Source organism: Vombatus ursinus, unplaced genomic scaffold (genome assembly GCF_900497805.2).
Source record: "Vombatus ursinus unplaced genomic scaffold, bare-nosed wombat genome assembly UNPS02014167.1, whole genome shotgun sequence".
Taxonomy (NCBI): domain Eukaryota; kingdom Metazoa; phylum Chordata; class Mammalia; order Diprotodontia; family Vombatidae; genus Vombatus; species Vombatus ursinus.
Genome location: NW_020953945.1, coordinates 2,496,993 through 2,523,765, shown reverse-complemented (window position 1 = coordinate 2,523,765; position 26,773 = coordinate 2,496,993). Strand labels below are relative to the sequence as shown.

Sequence of the window (26,773 nt, the reverse complement as noted above, 5' to 3'; positions counted from 1 at the left end):
CCAAACAGTCATGAAGAGAAGTTGGTATCAGGATCCCCGTAGGCCTATATTAGTTACATTATGTAAAACGTGCATTAGAGAGTTAGACAACAAAGTGCTATGTGAATCAGATAGCTCAGGCAAAAAAAAAAGCCATTTACAAAATAGCCAATAAGTTAGAATTTTTTTAAAAAAAATTCAGTGGCTTGTTCTTAGCATCCCAACCTAAGAGTCTAAGTATCTCTAAGCATTGATGTTCTCTCCATATCAGGACTGCAGAGTCAGTTTCATTCCCAAGGCATCCAATAAAATCACTTCCCTCTCCCAGGCAGCAAGAAAGACTAGGTGTTCTAACTTGTGCTAATCAGATCGCGCTATTGTCGCAGTGATTGAGAAGTGGCAAGTTTCTAAAGAAAGAAAGGAAGGGAAGGAAGGAAGGAAGGAAGGAAGGAAGGGAAGGAAGGAAGGAAGGAAGGAAGGAAGGAAGGAAGGAAGGAAGGAAGGAAGGAAGGAAAGAAAGAAGAAACAAAGAAAGAAACAAAGAAAGAATCCCAGGCACAGCCTTTCCAACCAACCACCTTCTTCTCCAGTTTTAGTTTCAAGAATGAGACAGCAGTAGCATCCCAAGCTGTTCAGATCACCAGTACCGGGATCTCTGGCTATCTCTCTTCCCTCACAACATACAATGACACCCATATTGTCATCAGTGGTACCAATTCATACATCAGTTGTTACAGGCACTTTGCATATCAATATAGACACCTATCCAATGCCTTCTTAAAGAACACATTCCCAAACTGATTAGATCATAGATCCATCTAAAATATAAAATGTAAAACAAAACTTATCACCACCAAGCTAATAACTTCAGTACAAGTGAATGCATCTCCCGATCATCTACAACATGGAAGAAATCTTCCATGCTTGCATCTCCCAATTTTGGCCATCACTGCTGGTTGCATTCAGAATTCAGCACAGACGAGTTACTGCTTTTTTTTTCTTTTGCGACACAATTGGGGTTAAGTGACTTGCCCAGGGTCACATACCTAGTAAGTGTCAAGTGTCTGGTCTGAGACTGGATTTGAACTTGGGTCCCCCTGACTCCAGAGCCAGTGCTCTATCCCCCGAGCCACCTAGCTGCCCCATGATATTGCTTTTAATGTCACTGCTACAACAGCAGAAGGACATCCCGTCCCACAGCTAACAATCCAGAACACAGCCCCACCCTGTTGTGGATAACAATCTAGCAAATGCATGATAAAACTGATTTCAGTTGCTCAGTCCTCAAAGTTCCTGCTACTTTCTCATATTCATCAGTTGACCAGCCTTTGTGGAATTAAGCTAAAAAAATAATGAGAAATCTCAAATCTCTCCAGGAAATGTCTCTTCAGAGACAACCTCCATTCCCAGATGATTTCTAAAAGAGATCTGTATTTCCTATGCTCCTTTTTGCTGGGCTAATGGACAACTCCTTTCCAATGCCCCAGATTCTCCCCACTGCTCTGATCCTGGAATGCTACATGAATTTCTTAAGGGTTGAGTGGGAACCATATACATGTCATATTGTCTTTTAGTAGAGGTGTAATAGGGTTTGCCATGTACATGTCCTGATTGCCCACCACGGAGGGACCCTCCTGCCTCGTGCTTCCCTCCCATGTAGGTGGCCGAAGCCTCCTTCGATCGCCTGCAGAATTAGAACAAGCTGAAGCTGTGTCTTTCAACTGGCCAGACTAGGTCACATCCTCCCTTTCCTGTGTACTCCAGAGCAGTGAAGATCACTCACAGTCCCCCACAATGTGGGTGCCATGAACTGAAGCAGGAGGAGGGATAACTTCCCTACCCCCTCCTCTTTCACCCCTGGGTGTTTGTTTTTGTTCTGTGCCGTTTGTCCTCAATTTCAGCTACTGGCATCGATCCCCACTGGACCGGGGCGTTTGAGCCACGGTGCCCTTGGAGCCGACATTGCAGGTGGAATAGTGCGGCCAGTTGGCCTGGCAAGGGAGCCTGGTGACTTGAGTCTCAGGAGGGTTTTTCTCTATGAGAACTGAGCTAAATTGTAAACCCAATCCCCTTCCTCTCCCCAGAGACTGAGGTGATATGGGGGAATGTTTGTATATTTACAATTATAACTTTGAAGTAAGTATTCCTTTGCAAAAGCCAATCTTACTGTTAATGGTTTAATGGAACTGGGGTACGGGGGATGCCTCCATGAAAACTCAGGGAACATTATGTGTGAGGGTTGGAGTCATTGGCAGAGAGTCTAAATACCCCAAACCCTTTGAGAGTACTAGAAAACCCTGGGGGAGGGGAGAAATGTAACATGCCTGGCCTGGCCTTCAGGCAGTCGGGGTTGGGGGTCCACATCACAGGGCTTTCATCTACACTGTGCTACCTCAACTACATTTATCCCCCAGTCCCTGACTGATTAACCCAGATTAATCGTTCTCTCTTCATGCTGATTTGGGATGTCACCACCTTGTGGGGCACACAACTGTTCATTTGCTAACCTGATGCTTTTCTGCTTTCAGACTGTTTCCTGTTCCAACTGTGGTACCACTTTAGTTCTTCCCCTCCCCACCACCCCTCAAATCTGTCTCTTTTGCAAATCAGTACAATTTTCTCCATCTAGTACCAGTAACATGTTCATGTCAGAATGCTCCCTCCCCCCACCATGGGCCACAAACTGGGTTGCATGTGGCACATTCTTCGGGCAAATTTTTTCTAACCTATCACAGTATTTTGTTACTAGACAATAAGACGCAGGGCAGCAGGTAGCGCAGTGGGTAGAGCACCGGGCCTGGAGTCAGGGAGACCCAAATTCAAATCCAGCCTCAGACACTAACTAACTATATGACCCTGGGTAAGTCGCCTCACCCTGTTTGCCTCAGTTTCCTCATCCGTAAAATGAGCTGGAGAAGGAAATGGCAAACCACTCCAGTGTCTTTGCCAAATGAGGTCACCCAGAGTCAGACATGACTGAAGCAACTCAGCAAGATAGGAAGGGAAACATCCAGGTACAGAGACGCAATTGCTCTTCTCGCCACTATAAATCAAAGTGTTTTCTTACCTGCAATGGCACGCTTTGTTCTAATGTTTTCTTTCTAATTCCTTCGGGGTGACTTTGCTTCTAATTAACCAGAAAATTATATCCTGCTAAATCATTCTGAATGGTCAAACTCTCCCCACCACTAATGAAGGATTGACCTTTCCTCCCAACTCATTGGCTCTCTTTGGCTATTTCCTAAGAAGGAAGAAGAGAAGGAAACAAGGGGAGACCAGAACAATCCTTGCAGGACAGAGATCTCAGGCAGGAGTTGTGGCAGCAAGTGACCTCAGAGGCTTCGCTGCGTTGGAAGCCACGGGGAGGAAGAAAGCTTCTAAAACTGGCTTTCATTCTGCAAGGGACCCAACGCCTTTGTAACCTCATCAGAGACATGCACGAAGGCCGAAGGCATCCCTTCTGTGCCGGCAGCCGCTCGGTCCCATGCCCAGACATCTCTGGGGCACGCTCACTTTCCTTTTAGCTCAAAGCATCTTCTTCTTGACGCTGCTCATTCCCGCCACTCCACTGGCTTATGAGTTGGAAAGCTTTCATGCCTAAAGCGGGTGAAATATGAGATTCTTGCCTCTCCTGGGGCTGCTCTATTTCCTGTCCTGGAGGTTCCTCCAAACTTTGATACGGGAGACTTCATTTTAATTGTACTTGACCTGACTGGGGAGAAATTGTGCCTCAAAGCCCACTATTTTGAAGGAGACTGACTCCATCCCCACTTGGTCAGGGCACCCAGCCTTCCTTCTTAGTGACAAAAGGAACTGGTTCATGACCTCCCTGGACGGCAAGACTCTGGGCTAAGCCTCACCCAAAGAACAGGGGGCCTGGTCTTATTCCAGCAGCACTGATGACTGTAGCATTCTTACAGAGTCTTCTGTTTGGTCAGGGCAATCTTACAGGCACAGTCAGTCCATATCGAAACACAGAGCAAGTCACATACGCCTCATGAGCCACCAACAAACAGCGTGGGGAGGAAACCAACCCTATCACCTAAATTAGGTTCAATTTGCCACTTACATGGCAGCTGGAGAGCCACAAGGCTGATGGAATTACCTGAGGGGGTGGGAGCAGTTAAGCGTCTGCTTACCAACTAGGCACCGAGGCCATCTCCAGTTGTCCAGATTTATGTCTGGCCACTGGCCCCAGATGGCTCTGGAGGAGAAAATGAGGCTGGTGACTTTGCACAGCCCTCCCTCACTTTAATCCAATTCATTTGCAAGTTATGGCATCATCTTCCTGTTGTCACGGTCCTCTTCGAGATGAAAAAGACAAACCACAAAACAAAAACTAAAAGTAACTAGTGTCATGAGATTTGGGTCTGACTTAATCTTAGACTAGTCTGACGCTCAAGAAGAAAGTAGGGAAAACATCCCCATCACTAGGTCACGGCTCTGAGCCAATCCTGCTGGCTTTGGGAGCAGGTGAAACTGGATTGAGAAGACATATGTCCTGGCGTGACTTGGGCCCAACAGCGAGTAACACATAAGGTGACCTCAGAGACAGATTTGAGCAAAAACATCTGCATCACCAGACACATCAGTGGGTCCAACAGACATGGGTCCAAACACAAAGTAAAGGATTTCAGTGATTTGGAAAGATCCCAATTCCAGCATCTAGCAGAAGCCATCATTGCCCTGAACTGATCCTTTTAGAAAAACTTGGTGGCCAGCTGCCTAGAGGCAAGGGCCATTTATGAAATGCCCCAGGAACTTTTTGGGAGTTGAATGATTCAGTCTTGCTGACTCCAGATGAAATATGATCCCGTACTAGGAAAGGCCAAATCTGTCAGACAGAGATATATAAGCATTTCTGCTTTGAGGGAGAGAAAGAGAGGTGCAAGGAGAGATCAAGTTTCCCCTGCTGAGTGGAATTGTCTCTGACCCAAGCAAAGTACACTTCCCTTTCATGGTAACCTGAAAATATGACGATGTACCGCAGCATGATAGAACAAAAGCACATCGTTTAAGTTTGGGCTTTTAGCTTTATCAGAGCAATAGTTAAATTCATGTTTAAGGTGAATCCTTGGAGAGGATTCCTCTTCCTAGAAAACTAAAGGGTTTCCTCTGCTCCAGAGTAAACACAGTTTCCCTCTCATGATTTGGTCTGGACAAAGGGATGCTTCTTTTGAATCGCAAAGGGACATTCCCACTTGTTCTGATCCCTTCGAGCAACTAAGTACAGACCCTCCCTTGATACGGTCCTTAATGTCAAGGGACATTAAGAACATCAGAGCAAAAACGGTGTTAGAACATTAACTCCCAATGTCTTGTAACACAACTGAGGCCTTAATGGTGTAGGCTTCCACATCAAAAAACTTCACAATATCCTGCAGACAGGGTGAGGATATGGAACAGACCTTTAATAGAAAAAAGGCCCTCTAAAAATTCCTGATGAAAAGACAACAGTTGAGTAGAATATTTGAAATGCAAGACATAAGACAACGGAAACCTAGATAGGGCCACACATTTGAGCATTTGAAGGAGCTAAACTGTAAAGTGAATACATTCTAATGGGGGAGAAGAGATTGCTGTACTTTCAGAATCTTATTATTTTCAAGGGTGTAGTAGAAGTTTAACAAAACAAACACAGGGCTTGGTTGGAGTTTTATTCTGTTTTGTTGGCTTTATGAGGAGAAAGAAAAGGGAAGGGGAAGTGAGAAATTTAAAAGAAGGGAGAGGAACTTACTATTTTCTTTATTATTATTATTATTATCATTATTATTATTATTATTATTATTATTATTGTCCAGCCTGAGAAAAAAAGCATGAAGATATGAGGGAAAGGGTAGAGGGCATCTCATGAACCTCATTCTCATCTGAAGTGAACAAAGGATGGCTGAACACACACACATACACAAAGAGGTGGGTATAGAAAAGCATTGAACTCATCAGAAAGAAAGGTGAGGAAGGGGAGAGGCTGTAGGGGTGTGGGTTGTGGTTAAGAGCAGAGGCAGTGTTGGGAAAGGAATAGTGATAGCAAAACAACTATCAATTTCAGAGAGCTGATCATAAGGAGTGAATTAGATAGGGGCAGAGAAGTAAGGGCTGACCACTACAATTATAAATTACAGGTGTTGATCATATTTCTTCTTTCTCCATTCCTTCCTTCTGGGTAAAGGAGTGAGGGATTATGAGTGTTTGGTGGAGGGAATTACAGAATAAACAACCATAACCATGAATACAAATGGGGTGAACTCACCTATAGAATAGAGGAGGGTAGCAGAATGGATTAAAAAGCAGAATCTAACAATATGTTGTTTACAAAGAACACTTGAAATATAAGGATTCACACAAAGTTAAAATGAGAGACTGAAGTAGAATTTATTACGCCTCAGGTAAATTAAAAAAACCTGGGGTAACAATCATGGTCTTAGAGAAAGTATCAGAAAAATAGATAGGGTTAAAAGAGATAAGCAGGGAAACTACATAGTGCTTAACAACACCACAGATGATGAAATAATATTAATACTTAACAAGTATACACCAAGTGACATAGCATCTAAGTAAAATTTAAAGGAAAAATAAACTACAGAAGTATAATTGTTGGAGACTTGTATGAGCCCCTTTGAGAACTAGACAAATCTAGCAAAGAGAGAAACAAGGAAGAAAATAAATACTTAAACAGAATTTTAGAAAAGTTGACATACTAGATCTCTGGCAACTACTGAATGTGAATAGATAGCAATATAACATTTTTCACATGTTCATTGCACATTTACATAAATTTACCACATGTTAGACACAAAAACATCATAAGGAAATTCAGAAAAGCAGAAATATTTAACACACCCTTTACTGACCGCAACTCAATAAACATTCTAATCAACAGAAGACCTTTGAAAAAGAGAGTCAAACTTAGAGACTAAATAATTTAATCATAAAGAATTAGTGCGTCAAAGAAAGAATTATAGAAACAATAGATAATTTCATCAAAGAAACAGCAATAATGAGGCAACATACCAAAACCTTTGGAATGAAGCCAAAGCAGTCCTTGGGGAAAATGTTTATCTCTAAATACTTTCATCAGCAAAAGAGAGAAAGAACAGCCTAGTATACTGTTCGTGCAACTAAAAAAACCAGAAAAGCAACAAATAAAAAATCCAATCTAAATGGAAAGAATTGTTGTTCAGCTGTTTTTCAGTCATGTCCAATTCTTCATTACTCCATTTGAGGTTTTCTTGGCAAAGATACTGGAGTGGTTTGCCATTTCCTTCTCCACCTCATTTTACAGTTGAGGAACTGGGGCAAACAGGGTTTAGTGACTTGCCCAGGGTCACACAGGTAATAAGTATCTGAGGCCAGATTTGGACCCATGAAGATGAGACTTCCTGACTCCAGGTCTGGCACTTTATATCCACTACGCCATCTTGCCACCTCCAATAGAAAGAATAGAAATTCTGAGAATCAAAGAAAAGATAAATAAAATTTAAAATGAAACAAAGTATTGAATGACAAAGAAAACTACAAGTTTATTTTTCAAAAAAATTTTAAAATAAAACATTAGCTAATCTGTTGAAAAGAGAGGAAAACCAATTAACCAATATTAAAAATGAAAAAAGGAGAACCCACAACAAATGAAGAGCAAAGGAAATTATTAGCACTTATTTTGCCCAATGAGATGTCACCATAACCTAAATAAGATGAATATTTACAATTACTACGCAATCATCATTATCATTAGGATTATCAAGGTTTTGCCTAGGCAGGCCCAATTGAAAGTCTCTTGTCCTACCAACATCTCACACCATATACCAAGATAAGGTCAAAATGGGTACATGAGTTAGACATAAAGGGTGACACCATAAGCAAATCAGGAGAGCAAGGAATAATTTACCTATCAGATCTATGGAGAAGGGAAAAATGTATGACCAAATAAGAGACAAAGAAATTACAAAATGTAAAATAGATAATTTTGATTATATTAAATTAAAAAGGTTTTGCACAAATGAAACCAATGCAACCAAGATTAGAAGGACAGCAGAAAGCCAGGAAACAATGTTTAGAGCAAATGTCTCAGATAAAGGCCTCATTTCTCAAACACATAGAGAACTGAGTCAAATTTATATGAATACAAGCCATTTCCCAATTGACAAATGGTCAAAGGACATGAACAGGCAGTTTTCAGATGAAGTAATCAAAGCTATCTATAGTCATATGAACAAATGCTCTAATCACTATTGATTAGAGAAATGCAAATTAAAACAATTCTGAGGTACCACCTCACACCTATCAGATTGTGTACTGTGACAGAAAAGGAAAATGATAAATGTCGGAAAGGATGTGGGAAAATTGAGACATTAATGTATGACTGGTGGAGTCATGAACTGATCCAACCATTCTGGAGAGCAATGTGGAACTATGCCCAAAAGGCTATAAAACTGTGCATACCCTTTGATCCAGCTATACCACTGCTAAGTCTGTATCCCAAAGACATCAAAAAAGGGAAAAGGACCTATTTGTACAAAAATATTTATAACAGCTCTTTTTGTGGTGGCTAAGAATTGGAAACCAAAGGGATGCCCATCTATTGGAGAATGGCTGAACAAGCTATGGTATATGATTGTAATGGAATGTTATTGTGCTATAATAAATGAGGAGCAGGCAGATTTCATTAAAACCTGGAAAGACTTGTATGAACTGATGCAAAGTGAAGTGAGCAGAATCAGGAGAACACTGTACATAGTATCATCCACATTGTACAATGAACGACTTAGCTCTTTTCAGCAATACAGTGCTGCAAAATCATTCCAAAGGACTCATGATGGAAAATGCTGGCCACATTCAGAGAAATACCTGATGGAATCTCAATGCAGATTGAAGCTTACTATTTTCACTTTCTTTTTTTTTTCCTGGTTCTTTTCTTTTGGCCTGTTTCTTCTTTCACAGCATAATATAGAAATGTTTTATATGATTGCACAAACATAACCTATATTAAATTGCTAACTGTCTTAGGTAGGGGGTGGTAAGGGAGGAAAGGAGATGATGTGGAATTCAAAAAAAATTTTAAATGAATGTTAAAAATTGCCTTTATATGTAATTGGGAAAAAAATAAAATATTATTTAAAAAAAAGAAAGTCAGCAAACACTTTTGAGGAGGGACAGGGTCAAAGGAGAGAACAGAATAAATGGGGGGGTGGGTTAGGATGAAGGGAAATATAGTTTTTCACAGCATGACTATTATGGAAGTGTTTTGCATGACTACACATGTATGACCTGTATCGAGTTACTTGCCTTCTCAATGAGGGTGGGTGGGGAGAGAGGATGGGAGAGAATTTGGAACCCAAAGTTTTAAAAACAATGTCAAAAATTGTTTTTACATACAATTGGGAAATAAGATACAGGCAATGGGGTATCTTGATAGATCTATCCTGCCCTACAGGAAAATAGAAGGGGAAAGGGATAAGGAGGCGGGGCATGATAGAAGGGAGGATAGATTGGGGGAAGGGGTATTCAGAACATACGCTGTCTTGGGATGGGGGAAGGGAGAGACGGGGAGAAAATTTGGAACTCAAAATCTTGTGGAAGTGAATGTTGAAAACTAAAAATAAATAATTTTTTATTAATTTATTTTGATTTATCAACAATTACTTCCATAAGTTTTTGAGTTTTAAATTTTTCTCCCCCTACCTCCTCACCTCTCTCCCCAAGTACAATCTGATATAGGCTATACATGTACATTCTTATAAAACATATTTTCACATTAGTGATGTAAGTAAGAGTTAGAACCAATAGGAGGAACCACTAGAAAGAGGATACAAAACACAACAGAAGAAAAAAAAAAGCAAATAGTATGCTTCAATCTGCATTCTAACTCCATAGTCCTTTCTTTGGATATGGATAGCATTTTCCATCATGAGGCCTTTGGAGATGTCTTAGATCCTTACATTGCTGAGAAGGATTAAGTCTATCAATATTAGTCATTGCACAATGTGGCTGTTACTATGTACAACATTCTCCTGGTTCTGCTCACTTCACTCAGCATCAGACCATACGAGTCTTTCCAGGTTTTTCTGAAGTCTGCCTGCTCATCATTTCTTATAGCACAGTAGTATTCCATTACATTCATATACCACAACTTGTTCAGCCATTCCCCAACGGATGGGCACCCCCTCAATTTCCAATTCTTTGCCTCCACAAAAAGAGCTGCTATAAATATTTTTGTACATGTGGGTCCTTTTCCCATTTGTATGCTCTCTTTGGGATACAGTCTTAGATGTGCTATTGGTGGGTCAAAGGGTATGCACATTTTTATAGCTTTTGGACATAGTTCCAAAAAAAAAGGTCTCTGGTCCTAGAGACCAAGTCTCAGGGCTTCCACAGGATGACCTTGGTTGCTATTTGGCCTATTCAAATCAAGTCTGGGTCCTGCTCCATCAGCAGATTCTCAAACTTATCCAGCTCCTTCACCAACATGGTGGGGTTCTGGGAGCCAGGAGAGTGGCATGCCTCAGCCAGCATAGTGACTACCTTAAAGGCACATGAGCGAGGCTTCCTCTTTCTAATATCCAACATGTTCAGTAATGGAGGGATTTCCTTAGCATCCAGGGCAGCCTATTTACCTGCACACCAAAGAAGACCAGTCAACACACAGATATGTTCCCAAGAGTAGCTCAGAACCGTGCAGATACACACAGACCCACAGAGGTACAGATACAAATATACCCAGGGATGCCCATACATACCCAGGGTCCAAAAAGACAATGATACTTGGCAGCATACAGAAACACACCCAGAGTGACACAGATCCACAGATACCAAGCAAATACAGACACTCACAGACATACAGGCATACCTATATATGTCCAGACACAGGCAGAGACACACAGAGATACATGCATAGGCCTGAATACCATTATCACAACACTGGCCTTTCCTAACTTCTTCCCAGGACAGGATCTTCCTGAACAAATAATGGAAATTTGTCTCCAGCTTTATCTCACGGACCCACATTAGATATCTGGGCTCAGAACAATGACCACAGTGTCCAGCTATTTCACTGGGCCCCTGGGGTGCCTTCTGTGTCCTTCTTAGCTCGCCTTTCAGAGGCCCTGGACCATGGACAACGATGGGTTAAAATGGAGTCAGGAATCAGTTGGTTATGATCTGGGACAGAGGGAGTGGTGTGGGGCAGGGGAGGCTCTATTCCTGGGTTTCCTCCACCCTGTGATTGGATCTTGTGCAGCCAAGTCTCCTCCCAAAAGGTTGGGGGTGTCCAAAGGTCTACAATGCCACTCTAGGGACAGTAAAATCTGGTTAGGGGAGTCACTGGAAGCGGCATAGAGCAAATGAAGAGGTCAGGCACCTTGCTTTTTAAGGTCCTCCCACATCCATTTCAGGAATACCCTCACATGTCAGATGCCCCAGTCCTCCAGGATGCACAAAGCATCTCACCCAAGGGACACTACCAACTGAGCTGCTAAACTGATCTCCAAAAAGGCATGAGTGGTTGACAGCTCCCCAGATTCTTCCTCCCAACGGAATGTGTTCACTGAGGGCTCTGGAAGACCCCAAATAGTGCTCAAAACTCCAAGGAAAGAATTCCTAATGGTGCCACATGAGGTACCAGTGGGGACACAACTTCCGACAGGACCAGTAGACACAGCTCTGGGCTAGAATTAGGGGGGTTATTCATGGGTCATGAAGAGAGGGGCAACAATTTAGAGCCGGGAGGCACCTTAGGGTTGATTTGTTCCAAATCCTTCATCTCCCAGAGCAGGAAAGAGCCCAGAGCCCCAGCGGGGACAGGAAGGGAGCCAGGTCCTTCTGCTGTGGGCCCACCTCCCCAGGGATGGAGGACAAGGGGGGAGCTCGTGCAGAGCGAAGGCAAACTTCCACCACCCTCAGCTTGACAGAAGTAACTGGCAGTAAGGATGAGACCAAAAAGTAACTGACTGGCTGGTGGTCTTGGGCAAACCACCTCCCCTTCCTCCAAGCCTGTTTCTTCATCTCATGGGTTGCGCGCGGGAGTGCGTGCGTGCGTGCGTGCGTGTGTGTGTGTTTTACCAGATTTATGATTTCGTTAGAATTGGGACCTCCTCATGAAGAAGCACTGTGCCAATATAAACCACACCATGGTGCTTCTTGCCCTCCACTATAAAATGGGGATAATCACACTTCCATCAGAAGGCTTTGTATATGCTTCAGCGCTCCCTGTGGGGGGCAGGCCCCAGCCAGTCTGTATTCAGCCACCTCTCCTCAAGCTGGGGGACATTTTAAATGGCTTTCCAAAGAGCAGCTGAAACCCAGGCTCTAAAAGGGGCTTCATCTCCCCCTGGCCTTAGGCCTCAAGCTGCCCCCCTCCCCCAGTTCCAGCCCCTCTGACCTGCAGTAGTCACCGCTGCAAACATCAGCGCCCCGGCAGCATTGGCCTTCACATCTATGTTGCGGTCATCCAGCAGCAACACCAGCACGGGGATGACGCCATACTCCCACACTTGGTTCTTCCCCTCCCGTGGCATGCTGGAGGAAAGATGGCGTCAGGGCCCAAAGCAGCCCGAGGAGCATGGGGCCAGAGGTGCTCCCACCCCACTCCCTACCCTCCTCGAGAGCCCCAGAACGCAAGGCCCTTCCAGGGTAGTAACAACAGCAGCTATGGGTAGCAGTTACAGAGCCCCTTAAGGTTCGCTAAGCACTTTACCTTTCTTACCTCATCTAATCCCCACAACCCTGGGAGACAGAGGCTGTTCTCATCCCCATTTTACAGATGAGAAAACTAAGGTATGGAGAGATTAAGTTGGTCATCTAACAAGTATTTATTGAGTGTTCCAAATATGGCAGGTACCATGGTAAATGCTAGGCTTAAGAGTCACATAGCTAGGAAGCATTGAGGATGGATCTAATCCAGGTCTCTCTGACCACACCACCATACTTTAAGCCCCAGAAGGGGGAGGGGAGAGGTGTCACAAGGAACAGTCCAGTCCCCTTTACCTTAGAGATGGACCTTGACTTTGGAGTTAGAACACCTGATTTCTAGCCCAGGATCTGATACTTCCTAGCTATGTGACCATGGGCAAATTCATTTCCTCCCCCAAGACTCAGTTCCCTCATCTGTAAAATGGGAATAGTTATACTTCCACTACCTGCTTCATGTAGCCATTATGAGAAGAGCACCTAGTGAGCCACCAAACCCCATGTGGTTATCATTCATACTCTTGACCACGATGAGGCCTCAGACACTTCCTAGCTGGGTGACCCTGGGCAAGTCCCTTCACCCTGTTTGCCTCAGTTTCCTCATCTATAAAATGAGCTGGAGAAGGAAATGGCGCAGCACTCCAGTATCTTTGCCAGCAAAGACAGAGAGTCGGTCAGACTCAAATGACTGAACGACATTAGCAACCTCCTCTTTTTACAGAGGAGAACACTGAGGCCCCGATAGGTTAAGGGATGTGCCCAAGGTCCCACACCTAGTAAGTGGTAGAGCCAGGATTTGCATCAGGTCTGCAGTACTCCACTGCCCACTCTGCTGATGCCCAGGACAGCATTCTGCCCATTCCATCATGAAGAGAGGAGAGTTGAAAAGGGAGAATTTGCGTTTAGAAGATTAGGAAACAGACCCAATGGAAAAAAGGATGAGGAGGCAGATAGAAATTCAGACCATGTGAGAAAAATCAGTAAGACTGTCCCCACAGCTAAGGGCCCCGCTTTAGAAAGGAGGGAAATAAGCATTTCTGAAAAAAAAAAAGTATGGGACAAGAATTATGATAAGCCCTTTACAAGCGTCCCATTTGATCCTCACACAATCCTGGGAAGTAGGTGCTATTATTCTCCCTATTTTACAGTTAAAGAAACTGAGTCAGATAGAAGAGAAGTGACTTGCCCAAGGTCACATAGCCAGAAAGTGTTTGAGGTTCGATTTGAACTCGAGGCCTGTCATTCTATGCACTGCGGCACCCCTTAGCAGCCTTTATCCCACACCCTGTGGGACCCTCAGCATCTTCAGGCAAGGTGGACGTCCTCAGAAGGACTGGCCTGAGGATGAGTGGCTGGACCACAAAACCATAACGGCATAAGCTTCCCCCAGGGTGCTCTGGGCCTGTCACCGAGGCAGCAGAGAACAGCTGTGCCGGGGGGACCCTCGGCTCCCGAGCTTGATCTAGAAGCTCCGAGCTTCCTGGAGAGAGACGGCACAGCCGTCCCAACCAACCGCCCTCCCCGCGTCTGAGCAGCAGAGCCCATCTTGGAGTGAGGGGAGGGGAGACGAAGAGGAGGAGGAGGAGGAGGAGAGCGGAGTGGGAGCCGGGGGCCAGCTTCTCAGTACTTAGCGAGGCCCGATAAAGGCCACTTCAGCCCAAGCCTGTTACAGGGTAACAGAGGTGCAGACATGAGGTGAGCTGTCCAGCGCTCCGCCTCCAAAGCCCAGGCTCCGCTCCCGCACCTCGGCCTCGCTGACTTACCTCGGAGAGCAGCTCATTGCACAGACGCGCAGACCGAGACCTGCCCCCACTCCCTCCCGGCCTCTCACCAGATGGCCATCAAGGCGTGGGCCGCTGCGCTGCGGATATACTCATTGGCGCTGCTGAGCTTTTCCCGAAGGATGGGCACCGCCTTGCTCTGCAGGGCCGGGGACGCGTCCCACTGCAGGCAGAAGTAGAGCGTGTCCAAGATGAGCTCCTGGATCTCCTCATCTTCGTCCTTCACCTTGTTCACCAGACGGGGGATCAGTCCACTCTTGCTGATCGCCTCAGCCCCTGGGGGAGAGAGGGAGCACAGGGTCCTAGACTTAGGCGTGGAAGGCCTCTGGTGCAGCCCCCTCCCTTTTACTGGACAGCTGGTGCAGTGGATAGAGAGCCGACCTGAGGTCAGGAAGACCTGAGCGCAAATCCGGCCTCAGACACTTCCTAGCTGGGTGACCCTGGACAAGTCCCTTCACCCTGTTTGCCTCAGTTTCCTCATCTATAAAATGAGCTGGAGAAGGAAATGGCGCAGCACTCCAGTATCTTTGCCAACGAAGGCAGAGAGTCGGTCAGACTCAAATGACTGAACGACATTAGCAACCTCCTCTTTTTACAGAGGAGGAAACTGAGGCCCCGACAGGTTAAGGGATGTGCCCAAGGTCCCACACCTAGTAAGTGGCAGAGCCAGGATTTGCATCAGGTCTGCAGTACTCCACTGCCCAAGGAGTGAAGGGGAAATAGGGAAGGAGCCAGACAGCAGAGCTCCTGGGCCTCTGCCCAGCCCCTTCCTTTGGGGCACCAGCTTTCTGGGGGCTTGTCACTTTGCAGAAATGAATGCATATGGATCAAAGAGCTCCCCGGTATCTCATTAGGGCGATCGGCCCAACTTCGATTCTGTACAGGAGGCCAGAAGAGGCAGAAGGGCTGAGAGCACGTCCGGGAGGCCAGAATGGACAAATGCCGCTAGTGCAAAGCGCTGCCTCACCTAGAACAGAGAAGCTCCCACGAGGGAGATGGCAGGGGGTGGGCCCTGAGTGGGGAGGGGGAAGGGGGGGGAATCAGCCTGCGTCAAAGGAAGGAGGCTGCACAGCGCCCCACCCCAGGAAATCAGAGACCCTGGAAGTCACCAAGTGTGGCGGGGAGGGGGCAGGGACGGAGGGCAAAGGGCTGGCCATCCCCATGTACCGCAAACACAACCCAAAAGGCAAGTGACGCTGACGCCAAGCCAACCCTAGTCAGCTTTCTCTATCGCCCCAGAGTTCTTCTCCCACACCAAGGGGCCTCCACGCTGAGAGCCCCCCAGCCCACCCCAAGCAGCCACCGTGCCCTGTCTTCCCAAGCCGCCGTTGCCGGAAGAGGCGGCCGCAAGCAGAAACGCCCGCCACCCTCCCCAGCCACCTCCTTAATCTGCTCCAAAGGTACAAAGGGGCAGGCTCATGAGCCACAGGTCTCAGTGTGCCAATTAGCGGTAATTCATTTACCACGCGTCCGTTAGCCTGGAGGAACGTGGCCTTTGAAAGTATGCTATGAGCCTTCTTCTGAGCCCCCTGAGGACTTCAAAGGCAGGCGGAGTGAGGGGGTGAACGGGGCAGAGACGGCTGGTGTGTGCGTCACCTCCTTCAGAGGCTGCGGGGCGCTCCCCTGCACCAGGGCTGGCGAGGGGCTACATTCCAGGGGAGCGTCTACAGGCTGAAGGAGGAGAGAGCAAGCGCCTAAATCTCTGAGCATCCCCTAGCCATCTCCTGCACCTGCAACGCACCTCCGGGTTCAACCGGCTCTTGATGTACAGAGAAGGGAAGTCACACCTTCCCCACCCCAATCACTGGAGCAAGCGGCAGGGTCAGGATTTGAACCCAGAGCTTCTGATAGGGATGATGAGAACGGCACAGAAGGGCATGACAGAAAGGGAAGGGAGGGAAGAAGGAAAGAATTCTAGACTCTCGGAGCTTGAGACGGTCTCCTTAGAGACATTTAGTGACAAAGGCTGATGATACAGAATTTCAGCTAGAAGGGGCCTCGGAGACTATGATACAAGGCATATGTGAACAACATAGTGAACATGAGCTGGCGGGCAGCTAGGGGGCGCCATAGTGCACAGAGAGCCTGGGCTGGAGTCAGGAAGACTCATCTTCCTGAGTTCAAATCTGGCCTCAGACACTTCTAGCTGTATGACCCTGGGCAAGTCACTTCACCCTGCTTGCCTCAGTTTCTCATCTGTAAAATGAGCCGGAGAAGAAAATGGCAAACTACTCCAGTATCTTTGCCAAGAAAACCCCAAAATGGGGTCATGAAGAGTTGGATGATAGAACACAGTATATTGCAAGAAAGACCCCTTCTAGTCAGTCAAAAACGTTGACAAAATCCCTCCCAAATGGTCATTCGGCCCTAGAGTAATAGGTTTCCACCCTTGGAATCAAGCACTTGGGTGAGGGTCAACACAAGCCATGTACGTGACAGCCCATCTGAGGTATGTGGGGGCAGCGATTACATTCCACGTAAGACTTCTCTCATCCAGACTAGACATCCTCAGTCCTTTTAGCTCATCCACAGAGGAAGCTCAGGCACAGCAAGTTCTATGACTTGCCCAAGGCCACCCAGAGATTCACAGCCAATTAGATTGTCTTTATAAAGTGCTTTACACGGTTATCTGATTTGATCCTCAACAACTCTTCGAGGTAAGTGCTATGATTATCTCCATTTTACAGAAGAAAAAACGGAGGCAGACAGAGGCTAAGTGACTTGCCCAAGGTCACACAGATAGTGTCAGAGGTAGGATTGGAATTCAGGTCTTCCTGACTCCAGGTCTCCACTGCCCCACCTCAATGACTATGCCCCACAGCAGGGCTGGGAATCCAGCCCAGGTCCTTTGACTCTAAACCCAGGTATCATCCCACCACACTACACTGCCTTGTATCCAGTCCAACTCCATCATCCTTCCATTTTATAGAAAGGAAAACTGAGGCCCAGAACATACAGGCTGTAACTCCACCATCTGAGGGTGGAAGGAGGGGTGGGGGAGGCTCTTTCCAGCAGCTGGCCCTCTTGGACAATGAGGAGAGTGCTCCTTCTAGCCGTGGTTCCTTCTAGCTCTAAGATCAGAGGAAAGTCCTTTCCGTTCTCAGCCTGTGCCCCATCTGCTGATGCTATGAGCTTGTCTCTGCTGCTGGGGATGGCGGCCGGCCTGCTCGGAGCTATGGCCTGCTGGGGTTTTCAGCTGGTGTGTTTTCAGAGGGTCTGACACCCCCTTAGAATCCCCAAGATCTCAGCTGCTCTCCCATCAGACGCAGCAGAGAAGCTACTTCTTGGTGTCTCCTTCTCTGAGGTTTCTGTTTGTTAATCACAGCTTGCCTGTGGCCAGAAACAATTCAGCCCCTGCAGCCAGCCTGGGGACGGGCGCTTCTCCTTGGGCAGGCAGGCCACAGGCGGCAAGCTCGTGACCTTCCCCAGGTTTGGCCTGGTAGCTTTTTCTGCTGGGCCAGACTTGCCGGTGCTGGTTCCAAAGGCACTGCCTTCAAAGTCCTGGAGGTGTTTCCCAGTGTCAGGAGGGCAGGAAGGCAATCAAAGCCCCAGAGTCCCAGGGCCCCTGCTATGAATGCTGGGGGAACAGGGAAAGGCAAAAATAGGCCTTGATCTCAAAGAGCTCCTAGTCTAACGGGGGAGTCCATGTACAAACAACAATGTCCAAAAAAGCTACAAATGCAATGAATTGGGGAGATGATTAACAGAGAGCAGGTACAAGCCTTACAGGGGAGCAGGAAAGGCTTCCTGGAGGAGGAGGGACTCTAGCTGGGACTTGAAGGAAGCCAGGGAGGGCAAGAGAACTCTGAGCCTGGCTCAGATGGAAAGGAGAAATGAGCACATATTAAGCACCTACTGTGTGCTAGGCTCTGTGCTAAGCACATTACAAAGATGCCTCCCAACATCCCTGGGAGGCAGGTGCCATTATGATCCCCATTCTACAGCTGAGGAAACTGAAGTACACAGAAGAGAAGTGAGTGCCCAAGGTGATACAGCTAGGAAGTGTCTGGGGTAGGATTTGCACTCAGGCCTTCCTGAGTCCAGGTCCAGTGCTCTGTGCACTATGGCACCACCTCACTGCCCCCAGCTCCTCTGCTTAAGAGTAGACAACCCTGGGACAGCTAGGTGGCACAGTGGATAGAGCACCGGCCCTGAAGTCAAGAGGACCTGAGTTCAAATCTGGCCTCAGACCAAACACTTGACACTTTCTAGCTGTGTGACCCTGGGCAAGTCACTTAGTCCCAATTGCCTTTAAAACAAAAAGAGGAGAGGACCCTTAGAGACTGGCTGGTGACTCAGAGAGGATCCTGGATTAAGAAGCAGCAGAGCTCGGGCTCTGAGATCCCAGCTCCAGGGCTCTTCCCATTACACTGAGCCACCTCAGTCTTCAATGTAGCATTCTGGGTGCTGCCCAGAATGGCGACCGGAGGTCTGACCTTGATCCAAGCGGGTTTTGTTCTTTGTTTCGCCTCCCAATCTTTCCCCCCACCTCACACCATCTCTCTTCTCCCTCTCTACACTCGGCAACAGGGCACACGCGTGCGCACACGCACACACACACATACACACACATATCCTGTCTATATGTGTGTGTGTGTGTGTGTGTGTGCACGTGAGTGCTTTAGTTTACTATAGTGTGAGAGAAGAGAAAGCAGGAGAGGGAAAATGGGGGAGAGAGAGCACAGAGGAGAGGCGAGGGGAGACAGAGAGAAAGAGACAGAGAGAAAACCAGGGAGAGTCAGAGATGCCAAACACCGAAGATTAAAAATACAGCACATGCTTTCCACGCCCGCCTGCCTGTTCATTTGGATCCTTCGTGTGCTAAGAGGAGCCACGCAGGCCTGGCTATTTATAACTAACCCAGATCTGTGCCTCCATGTGCAAAAGAGGGGCGGAAGGAGAGCAGCCACCATGGCCGGTCCCAGGGGGCTGAAGGCCAAAGGAGGCTCTGGGGGGCACCAGCAAAGCCCCTTCCTCCAAGCCGGTCCCTCCAGTTCCTCACCATCAGCAGCCCTGTGGAGATGACGGCCAGACCTCCCCTCACTCCTGAGCTTCAGCCCCAAACTCCCCCATTGCCTGATGGATTCGGCCAACGGGGCCAGAACTGAACTCCACAACAACAAATATTCCATTAGGCACCTGTTGTGTGGACAATACTATGCCCGTATTTGGGGAGACATGATGTATGGAAAAGACATAGCCTCTGTCCTCATGGAGCTCAGTCTAATCATCCATCACCATCACCATCCACATCCCTTATTTTTCTATTGACTGCCTCAGAAGGGATACGTCATTCCCCACCTCTGCACTTTTGCCTGCAATGCTCTGTCTCCTCACCTCCACCCTTTCTTTGACCTCTCTGGCTTTCTTCACAGGCTCCCTTCTGCAGGAGGCCTTGCACTCTAAGGTTAACTCCCTTCTATATTGCATGTATCTTGGGTGGCCCTATTTCTCTGCAGGTTGTCTGCCCCATTAGACTGTGAGCTCCTTGAGGGCAGGGCCTGTGTTGGTGCTCTCGCCTTAGCTGGGGCCCAGCATGGAGGAAGCACTCAATAAATGGTTGTTGACTGATTGATTGGATCGATTACTGTCGCCATACTCTTATTCCTCCGAACCACCTTTGCTCAGCTGCTTGGGGTCATCTGACTCCACTTTCTCTCTATCAGGGTCAGAGTTCTTTTTCAGCCTGAAGAGCAATTACTGATTCCAAGTGCCTGGGGAATGTTTCCTCACCCACCACGAACAGCTGTTTGACTTTCAAATTCTGTTTCTCCAGAGGCTCACATCCCCTCCTCCCCCTCAGTCAATCAGCCGATCCTTCCTCTGCCCCTCCTCAAATCTGTCCCCTCAGCTGGGCTCCCACTGCTCCAAGTCAGGCTATTAGGGCCAAACTCCTGCAGTATTCTTCTACCTGCTCCCTTCCTTCTCCCTCTTCTCCATGCCCCAATCACAATCACAGAATCTCTGCGTTAGCAGGGGCCTCCCAGACCATCAGTTCAGACCTGCACCTTTAGCTCTCTCTGCTGCAAAAAGTCATCTTCCCTGTGCTCAGCTCTGGCCAAGAGGCCTGACCCCTGCCTTCACAGGCTTATGGCCCCAGGGGAAGGGGACACATAGGACCATCAACATGGAGTAGTTGATAGAGAGTACAAGTGTGGGGGCAGAGCCAAGATGGTGGAGTGAAAGCAGTGACTTGCTTGAGCTCTCCCTCAAACCTCTCCAAATACCTGTAAAAAATGGCTCTAAACAAATTCTAAAGCAGCAGAACCCACAAAAAGACAGAGTGAAACAAATTTCCAGCCCAAGACAACCTGGATGGTTGATCAGAAAGGTATATCACGCGTGGCGGGGAGAAGAGCTCAGTTTGGCATGGGTGCACAGGCAAAACGGGCCACAGCAAACCTGAAGCAGGCCTCAGAGGATTGAATTGCGGGCAGCTGGGGCGTTTTCCAGATTTCTCAAACCACGAATGCCAAAGACAACTTAGCAGGTGAGTAGGAGAAGTCTGTGTCTACTGTGAGAGAGAAGCTGGGTCCCAGCCCCAGTTGTAGTGCAGCCCCAGGGCAGCAGCTGCTTCCTGAGCTTGGCCCACAGACTGAGGGGGAATCAAGTGGCTGATCAGAGGGAGATTGCAGGGATCTCTCTGCTGGTACAGAATTCTCTCGCTTTGCCCGTGCTTGAATCTGGGTCACAGGTCTAGGTGGCGGTCCTGGGGCAAGGAGGAGCGCTGGCATGGTGGAGCTTGTAATGGCAGTAGAGAGGAAATCCTCCTCACAGTTCCAAGACAGAAAAGAGTGCTTGTGCTCACTCATAGACCAGAGCACAGGCCAGAAGAAGAGTAAATACCTTGCCCTTGATCATAGCACCTTAGAAGAACTGAAAATTTACAGATCCCTAGAAGAATCTCTGAAAACAGCTACACAAAACCCTCGAAGCTTGGGACAGTACATTCTCCACACTGGAAGCAGACCCCCTACCTTAACAAGGAGTTTATAACTCAAGTAATCGACTGGGATCATGAGCAAGCAGTGCAAAAAAAAAAATCAGACCATAGAATCTTTCTTTGGTGATAAAGAAGATCAAAACATACAACTAGAAGAAGACAACAAAATCAAAGCTCCTACATCCAAAGTCTCCAAGAAAAATATGAATTGGTCCCAGGACATGGAAGAGCTCAAAAAGGATTTTGAGAAGCAAGTAAGAGAAGTAGAGGAAAAACTGAGAGTGATGCAAGAAAATCATGAAAAACAAGTCAGCAGCTTGCTAAAGGAGACCCAAAAAAACACTGAAGAAAATAACACCTTAAAAAATAACCTAACTCAAATGGCAGAAGAGGTCCAAAAAGCCAATGAGGAGAAGAATGCTCTAAAAAGCAAAATTGGCCAAATGGAAAAGGAAGTCCAAAAGCTTACTGAAGAAAATACTTCCTTAAAAATTAGAACAGAGCAATTGGAAGCTAGTGATTTTATGAGAAAGCAAGACACTGTAAAACAAATCCAAAAGAATGAAAAAATAGAAAACAATGTGAAATATCTCATTTGAAAAACAACTGACCTGGAAAATGGATTCAGGAGAGAGAATTTAAAAATTATTGGACTATCTGAAAGCCACAATCAAAAAAAGAGCCTAGACATCCTCTTTCAAGAAATTATCAAGGAAAACTGCCCTGATATTTTAGAACCAGAGGGCACAATAGAAATTGAAAGAATCCACCCATCTCCTCCTGAAAGAGATCCCCAAAGGAAAACTCCTAGGAATACTGTAGCCAAATTCCAGAGTTTCCAGTCAAGGAGAAAACATTACAAGCAGCCAGAAAGAAACAATTCAAGTATTGTGGAAACACAATCATGGTAACACAAGATTTAGCAGCTTCTACATTAAAGGACTGGAGGGCATGGAATATAATATTCCAGAGGGCAAAGGAGATAGGATTACAACCAAGAATCACCTACCCAGTAAAACTGAGTATAATCCTTCAGGGGGAAAAATGGTCATTCAGTGAAATAGGGGACTTTCAAACATTCTTGATGAAAAGACCAGAGCTGAATAGAAAATTTGACTTTCAAATACAAGACTCAAGAGAAACATGAAGAGGTAAACAGGAAAGAGAGTACCGGTGTTGGTAATCTCATTTTACTGATGAGGACGGTAATCCTCAGAGAGAGGAAATGATTTGTCCAGGGTCACACTGCTAAGTATCAGAGCCAGATACTCCAGGAAGGAGCCTTAGAGGTAGAATGTAGGCTCCTTGAAGGTAGGAGGTATTTTATTTTTGTTTCTGTAACCCCAACACCTAGAACCAGGCCTGGCACACGGTGGTCACTTCATAAATGCTCACTGAATGAAGGAGAAGTTGTCTAACGTTCTAGACCCTGGGCTAGCTCCAGGACGGTGATCCTGTTGTCTCAGGCCAGTTCCGTCTCAAGCTGGATGAAAAGATAGTAACAGTCCATAAGTCAGTCAACAAAGATTAAGTGCCTACTAGGTGCCAGGCACTTACTGTGCTAAGCACAACAACATCATCCCCTCTTTCTATAGCACTTTGAGGTTTGTAAAATGCTTTCTCTACAATAATCCAGGAAGGTAGAAAGTACCTTCATCTGACAGATGAAGAAAATGAGGTTTGGAGAAGTTAATGAATGAGCCCACAGTCACAAGGAAAATGTCAGAGCCACTGAATAGGGGCCCACTGAAGAGGCAGGCTGGTTCAGTGGAAAGAGCCCTGGCTCGAGCGTCGGAGGACCTGGGTTCCTTCTTAACCTCCTTGGGCCTCAGTTTCCTCATCTGTAAAATGAAGATGTTAGAATAGAAGGCCCCTGAGAGCCCTTCCCTCTTTAGATCTAGGATCTTGTCATGCCATGATCCTAGGAGGACCCAGGAGAGGCACCAGCAACAAACACTGGAACACCGTTGGTGGGTGACTGAAAAGATTTTCCCCTTGTGCAATTTCCCCCAGGCAGATATCACAGCCATTCTAACAACCCCTCACACCCTCTCATTTGGGCCTCCTAACTCATCCCTGGGAAGGAGATAGAGCATCTATTATTCTCCCCATTTATGAATGAGAAAACTGAGAGGTAGAAGAAGCGACCTGTCCAAGGTCACTCAGGTACTAATTACCTGGTCTCCTAAGGGCCGGTCCGGGACTGGGCCACCAGGCTTCAGCTCAAGGTTCAAAGATGGAGAAGGGTGGGGAGACGACAAGTTATATTGTAAACGCAGCCTGTGGCACAGATGCTGAGGCACCCCAAAAAGAGACCAAAACGGAATGACTGGTATTACTCTAAATGCAAAATTTCCCTTATATACCTTATGTCGATGAGAAACGGCTCTTTCATCATTTGAAAAACATTGATGGATTTTTCCTGAAACACATTTTCCTGGAAAGTTCATCCATCTCTCAGTCTAGACTGCGATGCTGGAAAGCAAAGGGCAACTGGCTGAAGGGAGTCCCAGGGTTCTGCAGGAGGTGGGAAAAAGCCACTGGCAGCCTGAGGCTGTGGGAGGGAGGGAATCAGGGAGCCCCAAAGGTAGAAGGGACCTCAGAGGTCATTTGGGAAGGTCCGCGCATGGCAGCGAGCTCCTTGTCAGCATCTCTCGTCCATTCGAGGTAGGTCAGAGCAAGTGTGACTGTTCAGGCCACGTCGCTGGCCTCTGAGATACTCGGACTCCCCAAGAGCTCTTGTCCAGTCTTTACTTGAAGACCTCCAATGAGGACGGCCCTACTCTACCCCGAGGCAGCCCGCTCCACTCCTACAGAACTAACAGTTAGGACCTATTTCCCCTCATCAAAACAAAAGTTGCCTGCCTCTCAGCAATTTCCATCCATTGCTTCCAATTCAAACCTCAGGTCCAGCGCTTAACGCAGAGTAGACACTTACTGTTTATTGACTGATTGATAGAAAATAGAACAATAGAAATATTGAAATAGAACAAGTCTTTTCAACATGAAATCTGTTCAAATACTTCACGTGCCCTTGCCCTCCCACCCGCGCACTCCACCCAGTCTTTTCTAGACTGAACGCCCCAATTCCTTCAAATGACCCATATATGGTGGATCTTAAGGTCATCTGTCCTCTGAAAACTCTCCAGCTTATCAATGTGCTTTCTAAAAGGTGGATCCCAGAACAACCCTCCAGACGCTGACCAGGGCAGAGGACCACCGAACTTCCCACCCCGAATCCTGGATGTGTGGCCTCTCCTCGTGTCAGCTATGATCCCATTCGCTTTTTTGACTATTTACTTCAAGCTTTAAGCTTAGAATTCTCTAAAATACCCAGATGTTTTCCAGATGAACTGTTGTCTAGCTACATCATGTACATGGAAAGTTGATACATTAACATTAAAATGGGGTCACAAAAAATGACTGAACGATAACAAAGATTTTATCCCAATTAATTTATCTCGATTAAAATTAATCCTAGTAGATTTGGCCTAATGCTCTAGCTGGGTGAGATCATCCCGGATCTTGGCTCCATCAGTGAATGCTTTAGCTCTATGAGGGTCATGTCACTAGTAAGCATTTAACTAGCTCTCTGAAAAGAAAAAAATGTCTGCATGACGCAGTTTCAAGTTAAATCTGCAATCATCACATCTTCTCTGTCACTTTCTTAGGACTAGACAGCTGATAAAACAATAAACCAAGCCAGGATTTTCAGCGTTTGCCAATTCCCAAGGCATAAATTTAACAATCGGGTCCCAGTGCTGGCTCTAACACAACCCTAGCTATCCTTCTTAGCTTTGTGTCACATGAAAATCTGGTAAACATACCAGCTATTCTTTTATCCAATTTATTAATAAAAAACCTTGAAAAGCCCCAAGCCAACAGAAAATCCCTGACGCATTTCACTGAAGACCTCTTTCCAAGTTGACATCAAATCAATGCTGACTACACTTTGAGGCCTGGCCATCCAGTTCAACCGATCAGCAAACATTTATTAAGTGCCTACTATGTGCCAGGTGCTGTGCTGAAGGCTGGGGACACAAAAAGAAGCAAAAGACACCCCTGTCCTTGAGGAGCCTACCCACATCTGCTATTGTCTAGCCTGAGTGTTTTTCCACTAGAAGAGTATAAGGGGCATTGTCAAAGGCTGTGCTGCTGTGATGTTCCCCTGATCGTCCCCCACCGCAGTGACCTCATCCACAAAGGAAATGAGCTCAATCTAGCATGACCAATATTCACTCAAGCCCTGCTGGCTCTCTGTGATCCCCACTACTTCTTTTTTTTTTTTTTTGGCTAGGCAATGGGGTGAAGTGACTTGCCCAGGGTCACACACCCCTAGGAAGGTGTTATGTGTCTGAGGCTGCATTTGAACTCAGGTCCTCCTGACTCCAGGGCCGGTGCTGTGTCCACTGCGCCACCTAGCTGCCCCTCCCCACCACTTCTTTTGCTGGATGTTACTAACTGTTCCTAACATTAATAATATTCTAAAATGTGGCCAGGAGTCCAAAGCCAGGTCTCTGTTCAATTCCACAGCCCCTCTCCCACTGGTCATGACCTCTCAGACCCTGTTAGTGGCGCTTCAGCACACCCACCAGCCCTTCAGCACCCTGAACCTGAGTCCCCTGCACCTGGCCATTCAAACGTCAAGGTCCTCCCTCACACCTACCCTTCTCAGCTCAGATTTCAGCTGTTCTGTCCTTTCCAAACTAAAGATTACTCTCCTTGGAAGGAAAAGCCCACCAGAATGTGAGTTGGCTAGGTGTGCTTTCTCTCTATCCCAGGCTAGCATCATCCCACCCGCTCCCAGCAGCAGGCTGCTTGCTGTTTGGCTGTCCTCTTTACCCAACATAGCTTTTAAAACTCCTTTTGTGCCCTTCAGTATTCCCTGGAAGCCTCATCTCATTCTAAGCTTCAGGAGCCTACCATACTCCTGTATGCATCTTCTGTCGATGAGACAACTGTCGAAAGTAGAATCACAGAAAGCCAGAATTAGAAGGCAATAAGTATGGAATTGTGGCAAGGAACTGGATGGTGAGTCAGAAAACTTAGCGTGAAATCCCATCTCTGCTACTGACCGAGTGACCTTAGGCAAAACACTTTCCATCTTCGGCCTCGGTTTCCTCATCTAGACTACTCGAATTAGACTAGATGGTCTCAAAGGTCCCTTCCCACTGTAAATTCCATGATCATCTCTACCAGGACTCCAGGGGGCCTCTAGTCCCGCCACCTAGCCTCCTGAGCCCAAGGGAGGCTCATGACCTCCGAAAGGCAGCCCACCCCATTCTTGTGTTAGGGAGCTTGTTAAACCTCCCTGTGTCTTCCCCCACGGCTTCTGCCCTCTGTGGTGAAACAGAACAAGCCTGTTCCTTTTCTACCTGAAAGCCTCTCA

At 46.7% G+C, this 26,773-nt stretch overlaps 1 protein-coding gene across 1 annotated transcript in view; it reads right to left on the bottom strand.

Annotated features, from left to right (window-relative positions):
- Positions 1-26,773, bottom strand: part of RSPH14 (radial spoke head 14 homolog) — a 190,498-nt gene that overhangs the window by 4,392 nt on the left and 159,333 nt on the right. The window contains exons 5-6 of the mRNA XM_027859408.1: positions 14,492-14,717; positions 12,353-12,489 (exon numbers count right to left, since the gene is read on the bottom strand). Of these exons, the coding sequence (XP_027715209.1) occupies positions 12,353-12,489; positions 14,492-14,717 (363 nt within the window). The remainder of the gene's footprint in view (positions 1-12,352; positions 12,490-14,491; positions 14,718-26,773) is intronic.